The following is a 24,861-nucleotide window of genomic DNA, read 5'->3' as shown; positions in this document are numbered from 1 at the left end:
ATTGGCAAGTGTTGGATAAACTGTATGGTTATTAGACAGGGAAATTAGATGCCCTAAAAGTCGTCTGCACCCTCATTAAAGGTTTTCTGGACAAATCAGTTGTGAACAAGCGTGTCATAAGCACAACCAAATCAACATACAAAATATACTGTTAAGTATATTATTGATTAACTAACATTGACTGAATTAACTGCAAATCAGAAACTCATTGCAACACATTCAAATCTATTCAAAAGCTGTTTAGGAGGCCATAGTAATTTTCTCCCTCTGACTGTCTGTCTATACATTGCTAACCTCAATGCCAATAAAGGCAGATGTGGCAAATCTTATTGTGGGACTTCGGGAAAGTGCAGTTATAGTATTTTCCATAGAGAGAGAGATAGAGAGAGCGCTTTTGACAGAGACAAAGAGCTGCTGCTGTGGGACAGTCCTATAGTATTCTGTAGACTGTAGAGCACATTGTGCTGACGCGACAAAGCTTTGTGCCACAATTTCAAAGCCATGATCCCTGCAGGGTCTATAAAGAGGTCCAGTAACGCTAGCTACCTAGTCCGGTCCGAACTAAACAGTCACAATGGGAAAGGTAAGCATGAACACACTATGCGTTACACAGGGAAATACAGGAATGAGGCTCAATTAACTATTTCTATGATAAACCCGTCATCAGAATACATGTTTCATATTTAGATTTGCTGGATACTATTATAAATAACTAATTATCTTGCAATTAATGCAGAAATTAATGGTCATTAATGATAATGGATGGGGATTTTAGGAGATGTTGAATAGAATGTGTCAAAGGCTCAAAACCCATGTGCAAGTATGAGTGGACTGGACAGAGGAGGGCCACACAAATGCCTCAAAGGCAGCAATGTCAAATGGCACCCTATCCCTACATAATGCATTTTTAGCCAGGACAACATTATTATATACACCTATTATTAATAATAATCAACTATATGGGCAAAATAGTGTTTGTTTGCTGCTGTTGGTTACTTAGATGAATCATAACGTTACTGGGGTGAGAGTTGGCACACCTGATTTCTGTTTCTGCTAATTGCACATTTCATATCTGCGAGAAATAATTTTCTAATAATAAAGATACACTCACTGTAGCAGTTTAGCACAGAGCCACAAACTGTGTGTGCCTCCAGTTGACAAACTACAATTCCTCCCAAGTTACACTTACGTGAAATATATATATTTTCCGATACTGAAGTGACTTTTTCATAACAGGTTAACGTGGGAGAATTAACATAGCAGGTTAGGAGACTGAAGTTAAGGTTAGGGAAATGACTTTGTATCAAAGTGGCGTGAAAAGAGCGTGTCAATTCAATTCAATTTCAATTCAAGGGCTTTATTGGCATGGGAAACATGTGTTAACATTGCCAAAGCAAGTGAGGTAGACAACATACAAAGTGAATATATATAAAGTGTCCCTTACGCTTCCACACAGGTGTTCGGAGCTCGCTAGATAGCTAATTAGCATAGGTGGTCTTCCGTCTCCTGTAAACAAGTGATGTAACGTGGAGATATGGCCGTGTGGGAACATTAACCCTAATGAGAGAAGAAAAAAACATGAACCCTAATGGCCCCTTTAAAGGTGTGTAGTAATTGAATATTTTTTGTATCATTATTTCTCGCTGATATGAAAGATATATTCCTTATGTTTCCAAAACCGTACCACAAGTGACGCGTTTTAACGTTCAGAATGAGCGTCGGGGAACTTAACAAAACTCCCCCAACCAGAAGATACTATATTCAATAGGAGCTTTAGCAGTTAGCATCTATGAATGGTTTAACTGTGGCCCGACAATACATTTACATTGTGCAACACATTAGGTAGATTATTCTTGTATTTTAAAATGAACTCTTTTGGTATGTTAACATTTTTTTGTAAATTAACAGATGAATTTAATTCACATTTAGACCTATGTGGACTTCAATAAATGCTAGGCGCCTACTTGTGTAAGTAGCGTATCTTTTTACATTTTACAAACGTTTTTCACTTGTTCAGTCTTGCAGTTAAACTTAAAGGAAAACTTTGTTTGTTCCATTAGTCCATTGATGACATAGTCCCCAAATGTTTTGCTTGTCAGCAATAACATGTTCCAGATATATAACGAAACCAGAAGACGGAAGTAATTTGCTCCTCTTGTCGGTTTGTTTTGCTTGCTTTCTGTTGCCGTTTAAAAATTAATTTACTAAACAGCTGGCATACTTTCTAGCCTATCAAAAACAATGAACATCAAATAGGTCACGTGGTAAAGAGCAGCATCACCACCTGTGACAGGTGAAGTGCACGCAACAATGAAGCATCTCCTGTGGGCAGGGCTTGGGGCCTCAAGGATGTGTGGTTTTTGGGATATGAAAATGAGAAGTGGATAATTTATTATTGGTCCAATAACACTCTCTTCTTAGTCACTTGTACTAAAAATATATATTATGATGATAAGCTTGTTTTATTTAAATTATACATCATAAATGGTGTATATTGGAATAGAGTTAATGATAAAAATCATTTGAATGAAAATGGAATTCTGTTTTTATTCTGTGATATGTTGTAAAACATTTCCTCAATATGTGTGTATCATTTTGATTTGAAGTTTCCATCTCTCTCTTCTAGATAATCTTCTACGAGGACAAGAACTTCCAGGGCCGGCACTATGAGTGCAGCAGCGACTGTGCTGAGATGCACAACCACTTCAGCCGCTGTAACTCCATAAAGGTGGACAGTGGCTGTTGGGTGGCCTACGAGAAGCCCAACTACACTGGCTACCAATACATGCTGAACAAGGGCGAGTACCCTGACCACCAGCGATGGGCTGGCTTCAACGACTGCATCCGCTCCTGCCGTATGGTGCCCCCTGTGAGTGTACTACATCAGGTTTCCTCAGTCCTACATAGTTTTCAGTCCCTTGAGTTGAGGGCCGCAGTGTCTACAGATTTTTTCTATCTTAGCATTTACTTCATCATTGCTTGGGTCGAGAATCTTACTGACATTTGGCTGAGGCTATGACAAATAGATTCACAAATGCCACCCTATTTTGAACACCTTGTTTTAAAACACATGGTGCATTTCTTCTTCACAAACGTCATGGTTGAAGTTATGTTTCATTCTCATTATGGAACATTTACATTACCATCTATATATTGTTTGTCAAGTCAACAGTATCATTAACCATATCCATTCTCCATTTCGTCTGTCTTCTTCTTTCCCAGTATCATGGAAACTATAGGATGAAGATCTACGAGCGCTCTGACTTCGGTGGTCAGAACATGGAGGTGATGGAGGACTGCCCCGACCTTCACGAGCGCTTCCACAGCCGAGACATCTCCTCCGCCAACGTCATAGAGGGTTACTGGATCCTCCACGAGCACCCCCACTACAGGGGTCGTCAGTACTTCCTTCGTCCTGGCGAGTACAGGAGGCACAGCGAGTGGGGAAGCTCCAGCCCCACCATCGGCTCCCTGAGACGGGTCACCGAGATCCCCTGAAGGTCAACTGAGACCCCCTCATCCTCTCCTAATGCAATGCTATTATAAATCCTGTACTGTACCCCTACCCTTTATTGCTAGCATTGTTTGACTGTTGTGTATCTACTGTGGTGTATCTACTGTGGTCTTCTGACCCTGAAATCACATTAGCGTGATTGGGGTTTTTGGACCAGTTGGTGTTGGGTCTTTGCTGCTTTGCTTAGACTGGGAAAGTAGACCTCGGGGCTCAGGCGATGCTCGTATGGTAACAGTGATGGACTCTCTGGCTTTTGTTGTTACAGAGCAGAATGATGTGCTTTGCCAGTCCTCAACCTCCTGTCCTATTATAAGCAAAATAAATGAAAATTTGATCAAAGTCAACCAAAGGGCCTTTTTTTGTTATTAACCTCTACGACATCGGTGTCCCTAAACCGGGGCAGTTGTTGCTCAATATGCAATAATGTGACTATAAAACATTGTAAACAACAGCATCTTTCCGGGACATAGACATGTCTTATATGGGCAGAAAGCTTAAATTCTTGTTCATCTAACTGCAGTGTCCAATTTACAGTGGCTATTATAGCCAAAAAAAGATCATGCTATTGTTTGAGGATAGTGCACAACAACAAAACACTTTTATAATACAAATGGTTTGATAGATTCACCCCTGAAGGTCCCAGAGATAAAATGTAGTGTAGTTTTGTTTGAATTTTTTTATTTTTTATATTGAAATGTAGGAACTGGGTTCAACGGTTTGACCCCACCGCTGTCTCTGGCACCATACTCATTTTGGCACATTTGGGCAAACTCCTGGCAGATATTGTGTAGCGATGTAATAATTCACTGAAACTTTGCACACACTGATCTCATATTGTGGACAACATCTATTTTACACCTAAGATCCTATCTCAGTGTATGGCCTTTCTCTTGCATTTCAAAGATGACGGAACAAATATATAGAAAACGCATGTTTTTTGTTTGTATTATCTTTTACCAGATCTAATGTGTTATATTCTCCGACATTAAATTCACATTTCCACAAACTTCAAAGTGTTTCCTTTCAAATGGTATCAAGAATATGCATATCCTTGCTTCAGGTCCTGAGCTACAGGCAGTTAGATTTAGGCAAAATTTTTAAAAAGGGTCCGATACTTCTTAACTACCCTCATTATCAAAAGAGGTTACAGGAACACACTTTTATGCATACTTTTGTTAACGGTAATTCTTTGGAGTTTCAAACATTAGCCATGGAGTTGGATAGCCACAGAGGGAAAAGGTCCAACTCAACCAGTTTCTGCAGACTGATATGATATCTTTCTCCCCCCCCCATACACAAAGCAAAATGATCATGGAAACTGATATTATTCTTTGAAGCCGGTTATTAAAGAACAAAAAAAAAGGCTATATGAGGATAGGCTTGTAGGAGTTTTTATGAGATCACATGGTACAGAGCAGGCGCTTGGGGTCCATGAAAGAAGCCCGTATTAGACCCACATCACAGGGATAGCGTCAACTCAAAGAGGAAGAGTCAAAGTGTCCTGGTACTAGCCCCGAGCATCAAGCCCTCTCAGAACCAAAAAAACAAAACCACGTTTGCATCCCTGCTCATGCATTTTTCATCAGCCAGAGATACGAAACCCTTTCAGAAATAAATATCAATTATTGAAATTGTTAATTAGACACCCATAATTGGCAAAGATACACATGAATAAATAACTTTGACCGTTAATTATTGATTCAAAAAAATGTGAAGCTCAGCAGGGAACACTTTTGAGAGTCTCTTAAGATCAAGCAAAATAAGAAATATGAGTTTTGGCCTTGAGTAATGTTCAATTAAAGGACTGTCGACTTTGCAGTAAAAGTCCAGTCATTTGCCCTGCGTCCTCTGATATATGTGGACTCCAATCCCCACGGTCGTCAGTGTGTCAACAGGGTGCAACATGGGATTTGGCTCTGCCTAAACGGAGAAAAGATGACAGGAGATTCACCGGGTGCTTGACGTCTGTCGTAAATGGAAGTTCATGCTTGAGGTCATGATGATGCAGTGATCTCAATCTAGTATCAGCCATGTACATTATGTGCTGTATGTTTACCTCTTTATGGTAATGAGATAAAAACATATAGGAACCTACAAGGCCAAAAGCTACATGATCTCTCATCTAATAGGCCTAAAGCAGCATGATCCCTCAATTGGCCATTCTAGACCAGCTAAATATTCCTCAACATCCATGTATCAGACTCTTTACCTCTGCAAGTCATTCTTCGCATTACAAATATCAAGCTCCTTCCAAAGAAAGAGTACAAAAAAAGTGAGATCTGAGTAGACCCTGTCTATTCTTCATCTATGAACCCTTTGTATTTGTGATGGGAGGCTGATTGAAGGGTAAGTAGTGCATTTTGGAGGATGAATTCTTTATCTGCGAGTAGAAAAACCACAGAAGAATATACTCTGTGATTCCATTATTAGTCTCAGTTCTTTCTCGCTTTCTTTCCTGATAGCTGGATAATTAAACCTCTATAGTATTGTCTTCAATCTTCCATGCCCCACTTACAGCAAAATCCTATTCCCAGATGAGAACCATTAAAAAGTCTTTTTAGACGTTTGTTTTCAGATCAGTATGACTTCTTTGGTGCTAATTTGTTATTTGTGGAAGTAGAAAGAGTGGTGGTATGCATGTAAAATCCCATACAAAATCAATCCAATTCATATTCAACAAAAACTTTTATTCTACAATACGGTCTATGAATGACAAAAAACCTGAACTGATCTGTAGAGTGCGTTACTTGACATCAGATATAAAAGCTCGTAGGCTGGAATGTTACAGCGGCACTGTATCTTAAGGCAGTAGTCCCTTGGATGAGATGGGAAGCAGCTTGTCAATTACTGCTCTTGTGTTTGACAGAGGCTCTGGGCACTGTAAATTCCACGTTAATAGACAGCAAGAAATAAAGCAAAAGCAGAATAAATCATTTGCATTCAAAAGAAGAACATAAAGTCTTATATATAAAATCTAACTTGAAGGCTTACGAATCAGATCGGGTCAATTTCTTATTCATCAATCTCATATTTTTATGACGAAATACATTTAAGACTTAAATATTGTTTATCCAGTGGTTCATCACTAGTCATTTAACCACATATAAATAAGGAAGTAGTAATGTTAACAGCAATTCATACAATGTTTGGCCATGGAGACCTATACATCAAGCACTATATAAAATGACACATCAGTACCTTTCCCAAATTAGGTTTAGCCTTAAACCTAGCATAAAAACTGGTTTGGTTATGCACTTATATCACTTCTAATTAGAGTAAATGTAAACGTTAGTCTCTGGTGTGAGACCAAATCAATACTTTCAGGGTAAGGGTCTGACCTGATTGAGCAGCCATTCATAAATGTACAGCACGACAGACCAATCAAAAGGAACTAAAACCAAGTGGAAAACCTTTTGATAGTGATAATAACGCTGATGTAAACTAGCTTAAGCAACAATTCCCATTAGGTGTGCGTCCTGGAGAGCGTATACGCACCTAACTCATCCCTATTCCGTATAATATCTTCTAGACCAATTAAGGCCTGAACCAAGGATGTGAGACCTTCTACAGTCCAACAGGGTCAATGCTACCAATAATGAGTGTATTCACTGCTTGGTCACAGGAAGGGCCCATGAACAAGCAGTGACTGGAATACTGAGTGAGGTAAGCACCGCAATTAAACTTTTGAGAGCCGAGTTAGAATTAAAAATCGATGTAAACTCTGATCCAGACTGAATGAATAAGACAATGAGAGTGTTTTTTTGGTACCAGGGGATAGCTTTGCTCTCGGGGAAATGGTTGAGCGTGTCTCTTATTCGGAGGTCCTCGGTCAGTCCTCACGCTGGGCAGTCATCTGTCTGGGCTGTGGCTGTGTGACTGGCAGGTTCTCGTGGAGGTACTTCAAGGTGCCGTGTTCAGAAAAGTCTGCTGCGGTGTGACCGTCTCCTCTCAGAACCCACTTGGTGGTGAGGAGACCCTCAATGCCCACGGGGCCCCGGGCATGGATACGAGCTGTACTGATGCCCACCTCAGCACCTAGAGGGAGTGAGACAGGGAGTGAGTGAGATAGTTGAACAGGAAGTCAGTGATAAAATAATTAAAATTAAAACGATGCATACCCAGTCCGAAGCGGTAGCCATCTGCGAAACGTGAACTGGCATTCCAAAACACACAAGCACTATCCAGCTGCTGCAGGAACTGCTCCGCTGTGTCCTCTGTAAGAATCATCATCAGAGCTACCATCATTGTCACTGTCATCATCTCTCAGCTATATTTCCTCTAATGCACACAATGGATAATTCAATTTAGATCAACATATTATACAATCTGTGGCCACTAGATGGTAGAACAAAGACAGAAAATGCTCTGTCCTCTTCACGGAACCAACTAAAAATCTATCTATAATTCAACCCATCTTAGAGATTGTCAGTAAAGTACTCCATCAAAATGTATTATAAAACTTGAGGGGAAAATAACATTCAAGAAACATTAAAGAAGAATATCAATCATATAACTACATATAAATTAACAACAAAGATCCCTTAGCAAAACCTATTTTACATTCAAATCAGTTCTGTCCTCTTCAAAGTAGTCTCATGGGGAGGTTTTACACGAAGTCAAAAAATGCTGTCATTACTTATTAGAGAAAGAGAGGAAGAAAGGGACAAGGGTGCAAAAGAGACAGACAGGTCTCTCCTGAAAGAGAGATTTGGTCTCTCTCACCCAGACTAACCTGGGTGAATCAAAGTGAAGACAAAAGAGAGAGAGAAACTTCTCACAACTATTATATAGCCAGACAGTCATAGCTACCGTTTTCAGTCACAATGACGTCGGTGTGGGAGCTGCCATATCTGTGGATATGGTCTATAGCCTCCTGCATGCTGTCCACCACCTCGATGCAGCACTCCAGATCCCCGTATTCTGTCCTCAGAGACTTGACCTCAGATGGGCTAAAGGTCAAGTAGGAGGCAAACCTGGGGCCAGCATGGATCTTCACCTAAAGGGGTCACATTGGGAAGGGGGTCATCATTACATACGGCGATCGGTCAATTAATCAATCAAATCGGGGAGTTTGCTTGCATCTAGGGTTGGAAAGGGAGGGTATATTAACCGGTAACTTTTAAGTTTACCAGTAAACTAGACACAATTTTCACAACATGACAAAGATAATAAAATAAGATGACTTTTAAAAAAATATTTAAAAAATAGAATGACAAAGCTGTAAAACATGATCCTAAACGTAACCCATCAACTTAGTGAATACCATTGGTGTTTAATATGAGGGTTTCAGCATGGAATATCCTTTATATTTGAACATGCTTTCATTTATTTTACGATGTCCATATGTCTGTTGTAAATGTTTCGACGCCAAACCGTTGGCAGTTGTGAAGTCAGTAGTTGGAAGAGTTGCAGAAATAATTGCAAATGCTGTCAATGTTGATGAGATTATTTTTTCAATAATCAGGCTATTTTCTCTTTAACCATATGATCTATCTGCTAGAGAGACTCAATATGAACACAGTTTTACAGATCAAGACAAAAATGAATATTTTATATGAATAGATTATTTTTTTATTTTTAAAGTTATGAATATAAATTACCAAAGTTACCATAGATTGCCATAGATAGATCTGTCATAGCGAATCACAACAAAAGTTTTAGTGATACTTGGAAGTCTTTTTGTTATGATTATCATCAATTGGATTGTAAATTGTTAATGTTCATTTTTGTGAATGGGGTTTTAGAAGCATAAACCGTCAACAATGAGACATGAAAAACGCACTCAATCAACATGTTTAAACTCATCCACCTCAATCCAACCTCAGTGAAAGAAAATAAATATTTGATTTGAAGTTGTAGTCAAATGTAACCAACCATTCCACCAAACAAGCAGCCAGTCGGTCCTTACTGTATCTTATTTAGCCAAGTGATTTGAACCTGTATTTAAGAGGAGATGAAGAGGAGGATAATATCACTTGTTTATGTCAATGTGTCTGTACCTGCGTATTTGAGTGTGTGTGTGTGGTCTTACCCGTTCGGTGCGGAGCATGTCTATGATCTGGTCAAACAGAGTGGTCCTGAGGATATCCCTGTGCACCAACAGTGTTTCCATGGCATTGCAGGCCGCAGGGTAGTCACATTTAGAGTCTCTGACTGGAGAGAGAAAACATCAATCAATCACTCCTTCATTGGTAGTAAATTCAAACGTGTGTGTCTGCACGTATTTTCCCACTGACCGATCTTGATGACCTTGTCGATGGCAGCCTCCGAGTCGACGTAGATGTGGCAGATGCCCTCACTGTGGCCCAGCACTGGGATGCTCTTGGCTGCTCTCTGAATGTTCTTGACCAGCTCAGACGAGCCTCGCGGGATGATCAGGTCTATCATCTTATCTAGTCTACACAGGTCCTCCACCTCCTCACGGGTACTCACCTGGAGCACGCAAAATAAACCCTACTGCATTCTGGGATTTATTTTTTCTATAGGGGGAATACACTGCTACGTTGTATTCAATTCTCCGCTGAGTATGTACAGGACAGCACTCACCTTAGGAAAGGAGGAATGAAAGGATTCTTTTGGATGGTGTCTGACTATATTTACTACTGGCAGAGTAACACAGAATTCACTCATACCTAGTGTTCTACGATTTCGAATACTATGATTTCAGTATAAATTATTGTATTTAAATATCTTCCATGCCGTTTTTCTTAAATGGGATGTTTTTTCCTGCTATGATTACCAGCTGTACAGCCTCTTTGACCCCGTGGATGTCCAGTGCTTCCTGGGTCAGCTCATGTAAGACGCGGTTGGTGTTGGCTGCTTCCTTACCCCCCTTCGCCAGCAGAGCATTACCGCTGGCTATGGCTAGAGCTGATACCTACACACAAATGAGAACAATAGCCTTTTACCCACAGAATTGCATAACCACCAGCATGAACACCACCCCATGTTACCAAAAGATGGTCCACGATGCACAAGCACAACTCTCACACACATAGACGAGCCCAAACGCACACACAAACACATTACCTGCGGCAAGCAGTCGGGGCGGGCCTCGAAGATGACCAGCAGTACTCCTATGGGCACAGTGATCTGCTCCAGCTCTAAGTTGTGGGCTACTCTTGTCCTGCGCAGGACTCTGCCCACGCTGTCCTGAGAGGCCACGGCTATCTGTCTCAGCCCTATAGCCAGGCTATTTAGCTTGGCCGGGGACAGGCTCAGACGATTGAGCAGGGCTGACGACAACTGGCCTGATAGGAGGATGGAGAACACATAGAAATTAAATGTAGTTGAAAACCCCTGACTATCCCGTCAACTACTCAAGTGATGCTCTTATACACCTTCAAATGCAACAGCACCCTCAAATGATCAACATCCTATCACAGGCACACAACGGGATGTTGGTAAGTAAAACGATCCCTGACGAGTAGGACCTGTTTTGACAAACACCATCGATTCAATCAGAGAGAAGACGGACGTGACAGGAATAGTTACCCGCATTGGCTGCTAGGTCCATGTCCGTCTTGTTGGCAGCAAGGATCTCCTCCTTCTTCTCAACCAGCAGGTCTGCCAGGTGACAGATTATCGCGCCTCTCTGGGGTGGGAACGATTCATTAAAGATTCAACTAACCACAGACACACCTGGGATCACGTATACTATATAACTGTGTATGAGTGTCTGACCTGGTCCGGGTGCAGGGCTGCCAGGGTTCTGCCAGAGTTCCGGGCCATCTCAGTCTGCTGCTCCACGGTGGGGCCTGGAGATGGACACATTACCGCGGATGAGATGACAACAGATACAAAACAGCAAAAGGGACTATTGGACATGAGCATGCGTGATCATAATCCTAATCGTCTTCATAAGAACTACAATCATCATGATCCTCACCATGATGCTCATTATTGTCATAATCATCATCATTCTAATAACCTTCATCGTCGATGTCCGTCCCAAAGAGATGACCCCAGAAGAACTCACCGGCAGGTTTGACCTCGGAGAAGAAGGTGCCCACTTTCTTGCCCTCCACGATGTCAGTGATCACGTGTCCCGTCACCTTGGGGTGGGTGCCGTTGGCGATGACTACTGACGTGCCCCCCTGTAAGGCCCACAGGGCAGCCTTTACCTGAGGGTAGAGGTGGGATACATGTAGGCTATTTGAATTCCCCACTTGTTTCTCGAGTAAGGATTTGGCCCCAAATGGAAAGACTTGCCCTGTGGGTTGATGCCAAATATCACTCTGACACACAGAGTTCCAAAGTCTGTAACTAATTACAAAGACTTTCTTAAAACCTGATTACAGATGTGTAGTCCTCAACTCTTACATGTAGTCCTCAACTCTTACATGTAGTCCTCAACTCTTACATGTAGTCCTCAACTCTTACATGTATTGAACGACACAGTTTTCTATTCTAATCTACGCGTCTTTGTAATTACCTTTGCCTCCATGCCTCCTAAACCCACCCTGGATTTTGTCCCATAGGTGATCGACTGCTGGTCGCCAGGGTAGAAGATGTCAATGAGTTTGGCGTCATCCGATCCAGGAGGGCTGTCGTACAGTCCTACAAGAGATGGGAGGTAACTATGGTTACATGATTGTTTCCTGTGGTGCTAGCCTAACATGCACAAAGATTACCTCCCTGCCCAATCCATCAGTGATTTCCAAATACAACCAGGGTCGTGTTTATTAGGGTACTTAATGGAAGATGTTTAAAAAAAAGTTCTGACAGAAAACAAAAATGAGTGTTTCCTATTGTACAAGTTCAGGTAGTCACGGCCAGTTTAAGTCTGTTTTCTTCCATTCAGTGCCTAATGAACACAACCAAAAGGACCTGAGGGGTATACCCATGAAGTAGGATAAACAACCAGAAATAACTACTGATTTCTGGTTCATTAAGAAAGCTAAACTTCAATACGTGTTTTTAGTTGAGTCAATAAGACCACGCCCATTTCAAGCTTACTGTATCTTTAAAAAAAAAAGTAAAGTTATTTCATAATACTTAGGCAAGTTAGCTGGCTAACTCCTTGATCCTACTTTGCAGTATACCCCTCTGTAGTTCCCCCTCTTACAGTAATGCTCCTTAATTACCATGTACTGTTTTGAGCCAGAGCGCAGGCAGATGGCGCGTTACCTAATGGGTGTTAATGTGTAGCTGTGTTAGCAATCTACCTTCTACGTCAGAGAGAGCGATGAGCAGGTCTGCCTTCATCTCCACAGCCAGGCGTGCAGCCAGACTGTCATTGTCCTTTATACTGATGACCTAACGTGGAGGAAAACACACTGACTAAGTCTCACAGAAAGACATCGAAAAAGATCGGGGTAAAGTAATAGTGTGGTCAGTCGAAATTGAGGTCAGCGTAAAAGAAAAGGTGCGATTGAAATCCAAGCATTTTATTATAAAGTGAAGCACTACTAGATTGGCTATTGTTGATATTGGCTTTCCTACTGTGTGGGTTAGCAAAGCTACTGGCACTACAATCTTTAGTTGTTTAGTACTAGTGTGTTTTTCTACACCGGAAGAACTTGCTCGTTTCCGCCTAAGCTTGCGGAAGGAGAAAAGAAGAATGCGTCTACCTCCAGGAGTGAGACCAGACAGCCACGCTTTTAGGTCCAGTCGGGAATTACCTTCTCCCATCTCCCCAGCCCTCCCTGCACGCACATCCTTTGGGGGGGAGAGTAGCGGGCGGGTAGAGCGAGCCGGTGAAGAGTACCAGCTGTATAGTAGTATGCTAGCTGCTAACACTACACCGCTATACACACCCCTCGCCCCTGTCCTGCCCTCTCCGGACCACCCCTGTGCTCTGTACCCACGTTTACCCCCTGGAGGTCGCTGTTGGGCTCGGGCGGGGGCACCACGGCATCGTTGGTGTTGATGATCGGCACAATGTTCATGCGGAGCAGCTCCTGTAATGTGCTGTTTAGGTTCTGCCGCTTCTGGTCGTCGTGGAAGTCCAAGTTTGTGACCAGTACCTGGGATTAAATCAGAGCAAATCCTGTTTTTCGATTCAATACAACTTTATTGAGAGGTAATTGTCCTGGGTAACAGTGCGAATTCAAATACATAGGGAAAGTGTGCATACCTGTGCAGTGCATGTGCTGTACTGGGTGAACATGGCCTCATACAAGGCCATTAGGCCACTCTGTCCGGCTGCCGCACAGGCCCGTGCCTCCAGAACAGGTACTGACTGAAACCGACAGATAGATTGAGAGAGAGAAAGGAATGATATGAATAGATTTGTTTTATAATAAAGTTGATTTCACCATATTTTGGAGCAGTTTGTATAAGACTTGGGCCCGTATCCACAGAGTCTCAGAAAGGAGTGCTAATCTTTCCATATAAGCTTATTCATTATGATCAAAAAGGCAAAAACTGATCCTAGATCAGCACTCCTATTCAGAGGCTTTGTGGATAATGGGCCCTGGTCTCACCATGTCTTTGAGCTGGTTCTGTCCAGAGTGCAGGGCCTGTCTGACACTCTGGGACAGCAGGATCTCGTGCCTCAGTCTCTGCTTGCCGAAGGCCACCGCCCCGCTGGTGACGATCATCATCTCTCTGCCCTGGTTCTGTAGCATGGCCACCTGCAACCAAACTATCTCAGTGACCCGCATTTAAAGCCTCTCAAGTAGCCTTGCAACAACGAATAAACTACAGTAAGCAGACAGATGTTAAAATACAAGCTTTAAGCCATGTCTTGAGTGAAGGTCCTGTTCTCCCATCAGCCTTTTTACCTTTGACCTTCCTCACCTGCTCCACGACGGAGGCCAGCCTGCCCAGCGCCAGGCCGCACTCGTCACCCCGGGTTACCACGGCGCTTCCCAGTTTGACCACAATCCTCTTGGCCTGGCGCAGCTCCCCACGATGAGCAAAGGAGTTACCGTTGGCACGCGCCAAGGACACTAAAAGAATACAAGTTACTACCCTGCCTTATGGTGGTGCCAATCTGAAGCACTGGTTGAGCACTTTATAAAATGTATGCTTATGGCCTCCCTTGTTTAACTTGAGGCAATGTTCATAAACACTGTGCCTAACCAGCATTAGCACACACACACATCAGTACATCTCCTACCAGTATGATCATGTGGTAAGTGGGTGTGAGCTGGGTTCGGTTTTGTTCCATCATTGATTATATAAAGTTAGACAAACAGAGCAGCCAGGACCCCCTCAACCCCCTCCTAAATTCCCTGGTATCCACGGAGATGAAAAACGCAGGGTGCAAACTGCCACATCAGCACGGCAACCGGCAAAGCCATCGCTGACTGCACACATCTCTCCACTAAAGTGCAGTCAACCGCGTGCGTGAGTGAGTGTGAGAGTCAAAGTCTGGGGTAACAGAAACAAAGAGACAGGATGGCCAGAAAGGGATAGGCCTCCATTATCTTGATGCAATCAATCTGGTTTATCCTGCACCAGGAGGATAAACAAGTATGCACAGGTATGCAAGATGATAGCATTAAACGATTAGGACTTGATACATTTAGGGAACTAGGCTATCCTTCTTGCTTGAGGGAAGAAACCAAACAAATACATCACTGGCTTGTGGTCCCATATTAAGGCTTACATATGCTATGCAGTTATCCTGCCATTACTAAAATCTCAAGCTACAGAAACTATTGAAAATCACTGGAATAACAGCCTACTATTTTCTAAATGTATCCTACATAGATATCTATACCGCTCCTCAATGACTGGTGTAGCCTACTGTATTGTATGTGTGTGGGTATGTGAATGTATGCATGTTTGCCAGTCCCACTTGCCTTGTGTCAGTGGTTTAGCAAGACGAGGGTAGATGATGGTGCTTCGAGTCCTAGGGCCCAAGGGGAGCCCAGCACACAGAGACAGCCTCTGTAGCAGCATGGTCAACTGACCCGCACTTCCAACAGCTAGAGGGGAGAGAGAATCATTTAATCACTATCAAATCTTCAATGTTCCAAGTTCTCTCTTTTTCATTTTTTGCACTTGAAGAATTCAAATCACAGTTCAACATTTAAAAGTCACAAAAGGATTACATTTTTTGTAGGCCGTCATTGTAAATAAGAAATTGTTCTTAACTGACTTGCATAATTAAATAAAAGGTTATATAGTTATATAGTTTTACACGTGTGTGTATATATATATATATATATATATATATATATATAAAAACGGCATAAGGTCAGTATTTTTTGCATTTGGATAAAGAACAGAAAAACTCACAGAAATACTCCAAGTCCTGTTTGTCTGTTATGCAGCCACGTCTATCAAGCCCATCTCGTTTAAAAAAAGGACTACTCTCCAACCTTTCTATTCCACATTCCATACAGTATAAACAAGGCCTGCCCTCAACCAATAGGAGAGCTGAATCCGGTCTAAATCACAGAAACTCCTCCCTTTCATGTGCTTTTATGTTGCTGATGAAACCATCCCTGCTCCTTGCAGGATCACTTATTATGTGCCCCTTATTGGGGAAAAAAAGGCAGAGCAACACATGTCGGTGTCTTCTCAAGAATGACAGATGATAGTTCAAACAAAACATATCACCCACTCAAAGCTGTCATTGTCAACAACGTGTCACTGACTGGCCCAAGACAGCAGAGGCTCTGGCACCACCACATGGCTGTTCCAGCATAAGCAGCTAACGTTACCGTTAGTTAGCTAGCTAACGTTACTTACTATACAGGTCAAGTGGCTGTGTGCATTCACTCACTCACCACCAGAATTCGTTGCAAATTCTTGCTAAACTTCAACCGCCACAACACACTCACACGTTACAGTACGCGCGCAGTGATTTAGTTGATGGAAATTACGGGTGTTCTCGGTTCTCTTCTCTTTCGGGCCGGTGAGAGGGAAGCAATAACAGTTGGGGGGAGGCATTGGGAACGACTAGCTTGGCGTAAACGGAAGTTACATAGCCATACACCTAGCGCAGTGATTGGTCAGAACTCAGCTGTACGCAAAGACTGGGCGCGTTCCAGGTTATCTTCATTTGAACCACCACCCCCTCATATCTCACACGTTATATTTTTTTACCCTAGCACAACACAGCCGTTTCAATGAATCAACTCATCATCAAGCGTTGATTATTTGAATCCAATCAAATTGTGTTAGTCACATGAGCCGAATACAACAGGTGTAGAAGACCTTACAGTGAAAATCTTACTTACAAGCCACTAACCAACAATGCAGTTTAAAAAAAATATTTTAAAAAATCAAAGTAATCAAAGTAGTTAAAGAGCAACAGTAAAATAACAATAGAGAGACTATATACAGGGGTACCCTGGTCGAGGTAATTGAGGTAATATGTACATGTAGGTAGAATTAGCAGCGGTGTAAAGGGGGGGGGGGGCATAAGCATACATTTTATAAAGTGCTCGACCAGTGCTTCAGATTGGCACCACCATAAGGCAGGGTAGTAACTTGTATTCTTTCAGTGTCCCTGGCACGTGCCAACGGTATCTCTTTTGCTCATCGTGGGGAGCTGCGCCAGGCCAAGAGGATTGTGGTCAAACTGGGAAGCGCCGTGGTAACCCGGGGGACGAGTGTGGCCTGGCGCTGGGCAGGCTGGCCTCCGTAGTGGAGCAGGTGAAAAAGGTCAAAGGTAGATGTTCAGGAGTCTTATGTAGAACCTTTTGAGGATCTGATGACCCATGCCAAATCTTTTCAATCTCTTGAGGAGGAATAGGTTTTGTCGTGCCCTCTTCACAACTGTCTTGGTGTGCTTGGACTATGTTAGTTTGTTGGTGATGTGGACATCAAGAAACTTGAAGCTCTCAACCTGCTCCACTACAGCCCCATTGATGAGAATGGGGGTGTGCCTGGGCCTCCCTTTCCTGTATTTAATCATCATCTTTGTCTTAATAACATTGAGGGAGATGTTGTTGTCCTGGCACCACACGGCAGCAGGTCTCTGACCTCCTCCCTATAGGCTGTCTTGTCATTGTCGGTGATCAGGCCAACAACTGTTGTGTCATCAGCAAACTTAATGATGGTGTTGGAGTCGTGCCTGGCCATGCAGTCATGAGTGAACAGGAAGTACAGGAAGAGACTGAGCATGCACCCCTAAGGGGCCCCTGTGTTGAGGATCAGCATGCAGATGTGTTGTTACCTACCCTTACCACCTGGGGGCAGCCTGTCAGGAGGTCCAGGATCCAGTTGCAGAGGAGGTGTTTAGTCCCAGGGTCCTTTGCTTTGTGATGAGCTTTGAGGGCACTGTGGTGTTGAACGCTCAGCTGTAGTCAATGAACAGCATTCTCACATAGGTGTTTATTTTGTCCAGGTGGGAAAGAGAAGTGTGGAGTGCAATAGAGATTGGATCATCTGTGGATCTGTTAGGGCGGTATGCAGATTGAAGTGGGTCTAAGGTTTCTGGGATAATGGTGTTGATATCAGCCATGACCAGCCTTTCAAAGCACTTCATGGCTACAGACGTGAGTGCTACAGATCGGTAGTCATTTAGGCAGGTTACCTTTGTGTTCTTGGGCACAGGGACTATGGTGACCTGCTTAAAACATGTTGGTATTATAGACTCGGACAGGGAGAGGTTGAAAATGTCAGTGAAGACACTTGCCAAATGGTCAGCGCGTCCTGGTAATGTCTGGCCCTGCGGCCTTGTGAATTCTGACCTGTTTAAAGGTCTTACTCACATCGGCTGCCGAGAGCGTGATCACACAGTGATCTGGAACAGCTGGTGCGCTCATGCATGTTTCAGTGTTTTTTTTTGCCTCGAAGCGAGCATAGAAGTAGTTTAGCTCATCTGGTAGGCTCGTGTCACTGGGCAGCTCTCGGCTGTGTTTCTCTTTATAGTCTGTAATGGTTTACAAGCCCTGCCACATCCGACGAGCGTTGGAGCCAGTGTAGTGCGATTCGATCTTAGTCCCGTATTGACACTTTTCCTGTTTGATGGTTCGTCGGAGGGCATAGCGGGATTTCTTATAAGCATCCGGGTTAGAGTCCCGCTCCTTGAATGTGGCAGCTCTAGCCTTTAGCTCAGTGCGGACGTTGCCTGTAATCCATGGCTTCTGGTTGGGTGGGGTGTGTACGTACAATCCCTGTGGGGACGACGTCCTCGATCCACTTATTGATGAAGCCAATGGTGTACTCCTCAATGCCATAGGAAGAATCCCGGAACATATTCCAGTCTGTGCTAGTAAAACAGTCCTGTATCTTGGCATCTGCTTCATCTGACCACTTTTTTATTGACCGAGTCATTGGTGCTTCCTGCTTCAATTTGAGCTTGTAAGCAAGAATCAGGAGGATAGAATTATGGTCAGATTTGCCAAATGGAGGGCGAGGGAGAGCTATGTATGCGTCTCTGTGTGTGGAGTAAAGGTGGTCTTTAGTTTTTTTCCCCACTGGTAGCACATTTAACATGCTGATAGACATTTGGTCAAACAGATATGTTTCCCTGCAGTCCCCCGGCCAGTAGGAGCACCGCCTCTGGATTAGCATTTCCTGTTTGCTTATGGTGAAATAAAGCTAATTGAGTGCAGTCTTAGTGCCAGCATCAGTCTGTGGTGGTATGCAGACAGCTACGAAAAATACAGATGAAAACTCTAGGTAGATAGTGTGGTCTACAGCCTATCATGAGATACTCTACCTCAGGTGAGAAAAACCTTGACTTCCTTAGATATCGTGCACCAGCTGTTGTTTACATATGCATAGTCTGCCACCCCTTGTCTTACCAGATACAGTGGATAACCAGCCAGCTGTATGCTGATAATGTCTTCGTTCAGCCACGACTCCATAAGATATTACAGTTTTTAATATCCCGTTGGTAGTTTAATCTTCCTCGTAGGTCGCCAATTTTATTTTCCAATGATTGCACGTTAGCTAGAAGAATTGAAGGCAGTGGGAGTTTATTCGATCGCCTGCGAATTCTCAGAAGGCAGCTGACCTTTGTCATTTTTTTCCTCCGTCATCTCTTCAAACAAATGACGGGGATTTGGGCCTGTCCCCGGGAAAGCAGTATGTCGTTCACGTTAGAATTGTTAAAGGAAAAAAAAAAGCTTCTGCCAGTTCGTGGTGAGTAATCGCCGTTCTGATGTCCAGAAGTTCTTCTCTGTCATAAGAGACGGTAGCAGCAACATTATGTATAAAATAAGTTACGAACAATACAAAAAAACTAACATAAAAACCCAATCGGTTAGGAGCATGTAAAACGTCAAACATCTTCTCCAGCGTGTTCAGGGTGGAATCAGCTGTGCATTGCTCGGGCAAAAGCGAAAAGTTGCACGAAGGGAAGGGCCCAGGACCGAGTTTGTGCAACCCTGAGCTACACTATTGACAAATATATTTAGCAATCATTTATTTTATTGACGTTCCTGAGACGTCAGTTCTCCAGAGTTGAGAGAGCTGATCATTATGTGCAGCGCGCCTGATGTAAAGTCCACCCTGGAACAGGCCATTGGTCATAAAGTGCGAATATCATGTGATAACCGTTGTTGGGAGAAAAAAAATCTGAAATCACTCCAGATTGCAAAATACTCCAGCGTCGCTTCGACTGAAAGATAATTTAACTAGTTTGAGCTTTTACATCGCACACTAACGAAGGTAAATAACACATGTAATTAATTTTGTCTGGCGTTACGCCTAACCCATTTTATTTTATGTTTATTAAGTTGCTATGCTAGCTAGCTAAATTAGCTAGCGACAACTGTCAGCTCTGTCATTCATTGTTTTGATCAGTTAATAATGATGAACTTGTTTTCTTGCCTCTATCTTTAGACTATATGAAGACTATGCATTGCAGTTCCCAATTTGAATAACACATCTGACGATATTCCCTCATCTACCCTCTTACTCTTCTCAGATTCTCTGAAGACAATGGTACGAGATTCTTTGGATCAATAGATTTTGGTTTGGTTTAGACAATTTAAAATAATTGTAACTAGCTTACTAGTTAACTAAATTAGCTGCATTACTTTGAAATGAGACGAATGTGCTGAAAATCCACTGATAACATTCAAGCTATAGATTTTTTCTGGTATGTGATAGTAGGTCCCCACACCCCTTCAATGGTCAAGCTGCTCCCCTATGGTCCCCCATCCCGTCAAGTCTTTAGTCTTTACTCTGCCTCCCCCAATAGCCATTTATTTATTCTCCATTGCCACAGTTATGTATATGGTGTTATTTATATTGTTTTGTTGTCGTTGTGTTTCCCTTAGTCCTGCATGTAGGAGCTCGAAGCCTAGTAATTTTTCCAACAATTGTTTACAGATTATTTCACTTATAATTCACTGTATCACAATTCCAGTGGGTCAGAAGTTTACATACACCAAGTTGACTGATTTTAAACAGCTTGGACAATTCCAGAAAATGATGCCATGGCTTTAGAAGGTTCTGATAGGCTAATTGACATAATTTGAGTCAATTGGTGGTGTACCTGTGGATGTATTTCAAGGCCTACCTTCAAACTCAGTGCCTCTTTGCTTGACATCATGGGGAAAATCAAAAGAAATCAGCCAAGACCTCAGAAAAAAAAATTGGAGATCTCCATAAGACTGGTTCATCCTTGGGAACAATTTCCAAACGCCTGAAGGTACCACATTCATCTGTACAAACAATAGTACGCAAGTATAAACACCATGGTACCACGCAACCGTCACACCGCTCAGGAAGGAGACGGGTTCTGTCTCCTAGAGATGAGCGTAATTTGGTGAGAAAAGTGCAAATCAATCCCAGAACAACAGCAAAGGACCTTGTGAAGATGCTGGAGGAAACCGGTACAAAAGTATCTATATCCACAGTAAAACGAGTCCTATATCGACATAACCTGAAAGGCCGCTCAGCAAGGAAGAAGCCACTGCTCCAAAACCGCCATAAAAAATGCCAGACTACGGTTTGCAACTGCACATGGGGACAAAGATTGTAATTTTTTTAGAAATGTCCTCTGGTCTGATGAAACAAAAATAGAACTGTTTGGCCGTAATGTCCATCGTTATGTTTGGAGGGAAAAGGGGGATGCTTGCAAGCCAAAGAACACCATCCCAACCGTGAAGCACGGGGTGGCAGCATCATGTTGTGGGGGTGCTTTGCTGCAGGAGGGAGAGGTGCACTTCACAAAATAGATGGCTTTATGAGGAAGGAAAATTATGTGAATATATTCAAGCAACATCTCAAGACATCAGTTAGGAAGTTAAAGCTTGGTTGCAAATGGGTCTTCCAAATGGGCAATGACCCCAAGCATACTTCCATTTTGCCACAACTTTGGCTTAAGGACAACAAAGTCAAGATATTGGAGTGGCCATCACAAACCTGAGTCAGGTACACTAGCTCTGTCAGGAGGAATGGGCCAAAATTCACCCAACTTATTGTGGGAAGCTTGTGGAAGGCTACCCAAAACGTTTGACCCAAGTTAAACAATTTAAAGGCAATGCTACCAAATACTAATTGAGTGTATGTAAACTTAAGACCCACTGGGAATGTGATGAAAGAAATAAAAGCTGAAACAAATCATTCTCTCTACTATTATTCTGACATTTCACATTCTTAAAATAAAGTGGTGATCCTAACTGACCTAAGATGAGGAATTTTTACTTGGATTAAATGTCAGGAATTGTGAAACTGAGTTTAAATGTATTTGGCTAAGGTGTATGTAAACTTCCAACTTCAACTGTACATGTGACTATTAAACACTCAATCAGAGTGAAGTAGGCCATTTCAGGTTAATACATCCACAGATAACAAACTAGATGTGAACGTTTTGTGCCATGTATATATAAAGACCTAGATTGGCGATTTCATTTTCAGTGTGATGCAGTATGTATAAATATTTGCTTTGAAAGTACATGAACCGCAGAGCAAATGTATGGAGTTATGAACAGATTTCTGCATTCCTAGACTGGACAAATTTGTCTACTGTATATAGGCCTACTGCTGAAAAAATAGTTCACCATGTGCACAACGTTATTCATCACCACCACCTATTGACGTAGCAGAATAAGTCAAATATACACCCGTGTGAGGATGATGGCACATCCTCACCTAAAGACTCATACATTTCTTATTGTGTTTGTTTATTTGTTATAGGGCCAGCAATGATGGAGAGCATTTGTTTGCTACATTTTATGCTCTTAACTTTTTGAACTTATCCCCTGTTTTTAGCCTTTTAGATCAAAGCCTGATTTTTAACCCGTCATTTGTATTTTTTTATTTAAATAAATTAAACATTTTTGGAGTTAAACTGTACCTTGCTTCAAGAAAACCTTTTATGTGCACGGGGTAATAGCCAACTTGTCAACAACGCGAGCACATGGTCTTAGGTTTTCTTAACCCCTCTTCTCAAAACTGCAGATAGGGGTGGTGTGTTTGGCCCTCCTAGGCCTGACCTCAGCCCTGATCTGTCCCGATGGTGGGATGTGTGACGACGGCAACACCTGTTGCAAGACCCCCAGTGGTGGATATGGCTGCTGTCCATTACCAAATGTAAGTGATTAGTCCCCAGTCGTCTAAAGTTTGTATCTGAGTGACTGCTTGGTTAAATGAGGTATGCAGGACAATCTCGGTCCAGCTGACCCTGCTTTGAACTGATAGTGTGAAAATGCTTATTCAGCACCATAGTGTGAAAGAACAAAGCTAATTTTATGGCCATAGCCCAGCAACACCATCATCAGCAACAGTGTTTTGATGGTATTGCTAATTCTGTGGGGGCTCTATTCATTTGAATGTTGTAACATAGCTATAAAATGGACTGTTTTACTGCCAACTCATGACTTTTTCAAAGATCACACTGTCTTAAAACCCATCTCCAGGCTGAGTGCTGTTCCGACCACCTGCATTGCTGCTATGAGGGGACAGTGTGTGACTTAGTCCACTCCAAGTGCCTCAATAAAACAGTCTCTCTGCCGTGGGTCAGAAGAGTCTCCGCACAACACATCAGCCCTCTGGTAAAGAGAATGGAACATTATTCTCTATCTCTGTGTATTATAAACTATAGTGTCTGTTTTGTTTAATATAGATTAAATTTCTTAATGATTATTTTTAAGCCTTTTCAACAATGTTATTTAACTAGTTGTGTGAATGGGACGTATGTGTCAACCCAACCCTCGTTGGTATGCATTGCCTGTCACTCCATTTAGCTGGTGGAGGGAGTGAGGGCAGTCATTTGTCCCGACGGCGAGTCGGAGTGTCCGGACGACACCACCTGCTGTCAACTCCCAGAAGGCTCCTGGGGCTGCTGTCCGCTGGCCAAGGTACGTTACACACTTGTCCCTTATTCCTTATCTGGAAGTCCTTTGAATGCAATTTTGACAGTCTTAAATTGCAGAGATGTCTGTAGGTGATGTGAATAATACAGTAGAGGTTTGCATATTTTAGCGCTGTCAAAATGAGGATCTTTGCGTTTAACTGTTGCCTCGTGTCCATTGCCTATGGTTGCACAATGTTCACCCGGAACCACCACTGTAATGTGTTGCAAAGATCTTTCAGATGATTCTGCAACTGTCGACAATGCACACTAAAATACGCCAGCGACCCTTTTGAGAGAATTGATTCAAATCCCTCTCGTCTTCTTGAGCGTCATAAATAACATGTTAAGTTTCAATGCCCCCTTATGCTTGGCTTCAGCTATTAATAGAATGTACATTTGCGTAGAAAGTGACCTGACCTGACTACGAGGCAACAGATTAAACATAGTTAATGAAGTGAGTCAACCGTGGCTGCTGGAGGGGTTTTTCACTAAGTGGAATCAAGGGGTTAATGAGTTGGCTACATTCAGTTAATGTAGAATAGGTTTGACTTTTTCTACAGTACTTGCAAAAGTGGGCTCTCTTTGTGTAGTACTCACTCTGTCTCAGAATTGTTATTGTAAATATGTGATTGTAAAGCTTAACACTTCAGGGGGCAAATGGTTACTTATTGTATTACGGTATTAATAATTTGAAACGGCTTACCCTGTTCCAGGTGGCAAATGTAGTTGATTTGGGTATGCATATACAGTGTTGTGGCAAATATCAGAGAGCTATTCATTTACTTTATTACAAGCTGCAGCAAGGGAGACTCACTCCAGACACATCTAAAGTAGGACTGCATAAACCTTTGTTCTACAGTTATAGGGAGTGTCTATTTCTTGCAGAAACTGTTTGTGTTCCCACAGCACCTGTTCTCAGTCAAACACACAATATTCTGGGCTTTCTGCCAATTACCCTCCCTACATCACGTTATCGCCTGGTTCCTCTGGTAGTTCTGCAAAGCTGGTTACCCTCAAGTTACCGATCATAGGCATTTTACTATTCAGCAAAAGTTAATTTATTGTTCAGATTAAGAATTAACATGAGCATGAATTATATGATTTACCATAAGCATAGAGTAAATATTCCTCAGTTTTTTTTGGGACATTTGTATTTGAAGGCGTTGGAATAAGTCACCATGTAATT

At 42.4% G+C, this 24,861-nt stretch overlaps 3 protein-coding genes and 1 non-coding gene across 13 annotated transcripts in view; 2 read left to right on the top strand and 2 right to left on the bottom strand.

Annotated features, from left to right (window-relative positions):
• The first annotated feature begins 484 nt into the window (after positions 1–484).
• Positions 485–4,517, top strand: LOC115144544 (gamma-crystallin M2-like). Of its 2 annotated transcripts, none has more exons than XM_029685588.2 (3): positions 485–583; positions 2,627–2,869; positions 3,223–4,515. In XM_029685588.2, exons 1-3 carry the CDS (start codon positions 575–577, stop codon positions 3,496–3,498), a joined length of 528 nt encoding a protein of 175 aa, XP_029541448.1. In that variant the 5' UTR covers positions 485–574; the 3' UTR covers positions 3,499–4,515. The 2 variants fall into 2 exon arrangements, with proteins under 2 accessions (XP_029541448.1, XP_064858471.1); XM_065002399.1 differs by lacking the exon at positions 485–583 and adding an exon at positions 1,947–1,968 and having other exon boundaries at positions 3,223–4,517.
• A 1,663-nt stretch (positions 4,518–6,180) lies between these two features.
• Positions 6,181–24,476, bottom strand: LOC115143986 (delta-1-pyrroline-5-carboxylate synthase-like). 7 transcript variants are annotated; one of them, XM_029684504.2, is made up of 18 exons: positions 24,379–24,476; positions 15,268–15,393; positions 14,258–14,409; positions 13,942–14,091; positions 13,593–13,697; positions 13,324–13,482; positions 12,682–12,772; positions 11,949–12,073; positions 11,493–11,637; positions 11,198–11,271; positions 11,009–11,108; positions 10,544–10,764; positions 10,254–10,391; positions 9,751–9,946; positions 9,546–9,667; positions 8,324–8,510; positions 7,633–7,728; positions 6,181–7,549 (listed from the first exon to the last, which is right to left on the bottom strand). In XM_029684504.2, the coding sequence occupies exons 1-18, from the start codon at positions 24,452–24,454 to the stop codon at positions 7,344–7,346; spliced, it is 2,469 nt and encodes an 822-aa protein (XP_029540364.1). In that variant the 5' UTR covers positions 24,455–24,476; the 3' UTR covers positions 6,181–7,343. The 7 variants fall into 7 exon arrangements, with proteins under 7 accessions (XP_029540364.1, XP_029540365.1, XP_029540362.1 ...); XM_029684505.2 differs by lacking the exon at positions 24,379–24,476 and adding an exon at positions 16,201–16,376; XM_029684502.2 differs by lacking the exon at positions 24,379–24,476 and adding an exon at positions 15,707–16,180.
• On the bottom strand, positions 10,016–10,146 carry LOC115144631 (small nucleolar RNA SNORA15). The gene has a single exon (XR_003865851.1). It is a non-coding gene; the product is annotated as a small nucleolar RNA SNORA15 (small nucleolar RNA).
• The window catches only part of LOC115143987 (progranulin-like), a 32,866-nt gene continuing 27,903 nt past the window's right edge, over positions 19,899–24,861 (top strand). For 2 of the 3 annotated variants that reach the window (XM_029684512.2, XM_029684510.2), the window contains exons 1-5: positions 19,899–20,038; positions 20,213–20,314; positions 22,781–22,912; positions 23,239–23,373; positions 23,566–23,679. In XM_029684512.2, coding sequence (XP_029540372.1) covers positions 20,312–20,314; positions 22,781–22,912; positions 23,239–23,373; positions 23,566–23,679 — 384 coding nt within the window. In that variant the 5' untranslated portion in view covers positions 19,899–20,038; positions 20,213–20,311. The remainder of the gene's footprint in view (positions 20,039–20,212; positions 20,315–22,780; positions 22,913–23,238; positions 23,374–23,565; positions 23,680–24,861) is intronic. The other variant, XM_029684511.2, reaches the window with a different exon arrangement.

This window comes from Oncorhynchus nerka, linkage group LG16, assembly GCF_034236695.1.
Source record: "Oncorhynchus nerka isolate Pitt River linkage group LG16, Oner_Uvic_2.0, whole genome shotgun sequence".
Taxonomy (NCBI): domain Eukaryota; kingdom Metazoa; phylum Chordata; class Actinopteri; order Salmoniformes; family Salmonidae; genus Oncorhynchus; species Oncorhynchus nerka.
This window is presented reverse-complemented; position numbering and strand designations above follow the sequence as displayed.

Excerpts from the sequence above, each read along its gene's own strand:
- LOC115144544 (XM_029685588.2), top strand. Across the intron at positions 2,870-3,222 it reads CCTGCCGTATGGTGCCCCCT|TATCATGGAAACTATAGGAT; the intron begins GTGAGTGTACTA and ends CTTCTTTCCCAG.
- LOC115143986 (XM_029684502.2), bottom strand. The coding sequence starts at position 15,809 with ATGGAATGTGGAATAGAAAGGTTGGAGAGTAGTCCTTTTTTTAAACGA. Across the intron at positions 12,074-12,681 it reads CGCTCTCTCTGACGTAGAAG|GACTGTACGACAGCCCTCCT; the intron begins GTAGATTGCTAA and ends CATCTCTTGTAG. Across the intron at positions 9,947-10,253 it reads TCAAAGAGGCTGTACAGCTG|GTGAGTACCCGTGAGGAGGT; the intron begins GTAATCATAGCA and ends TGCGTGCTCCAG.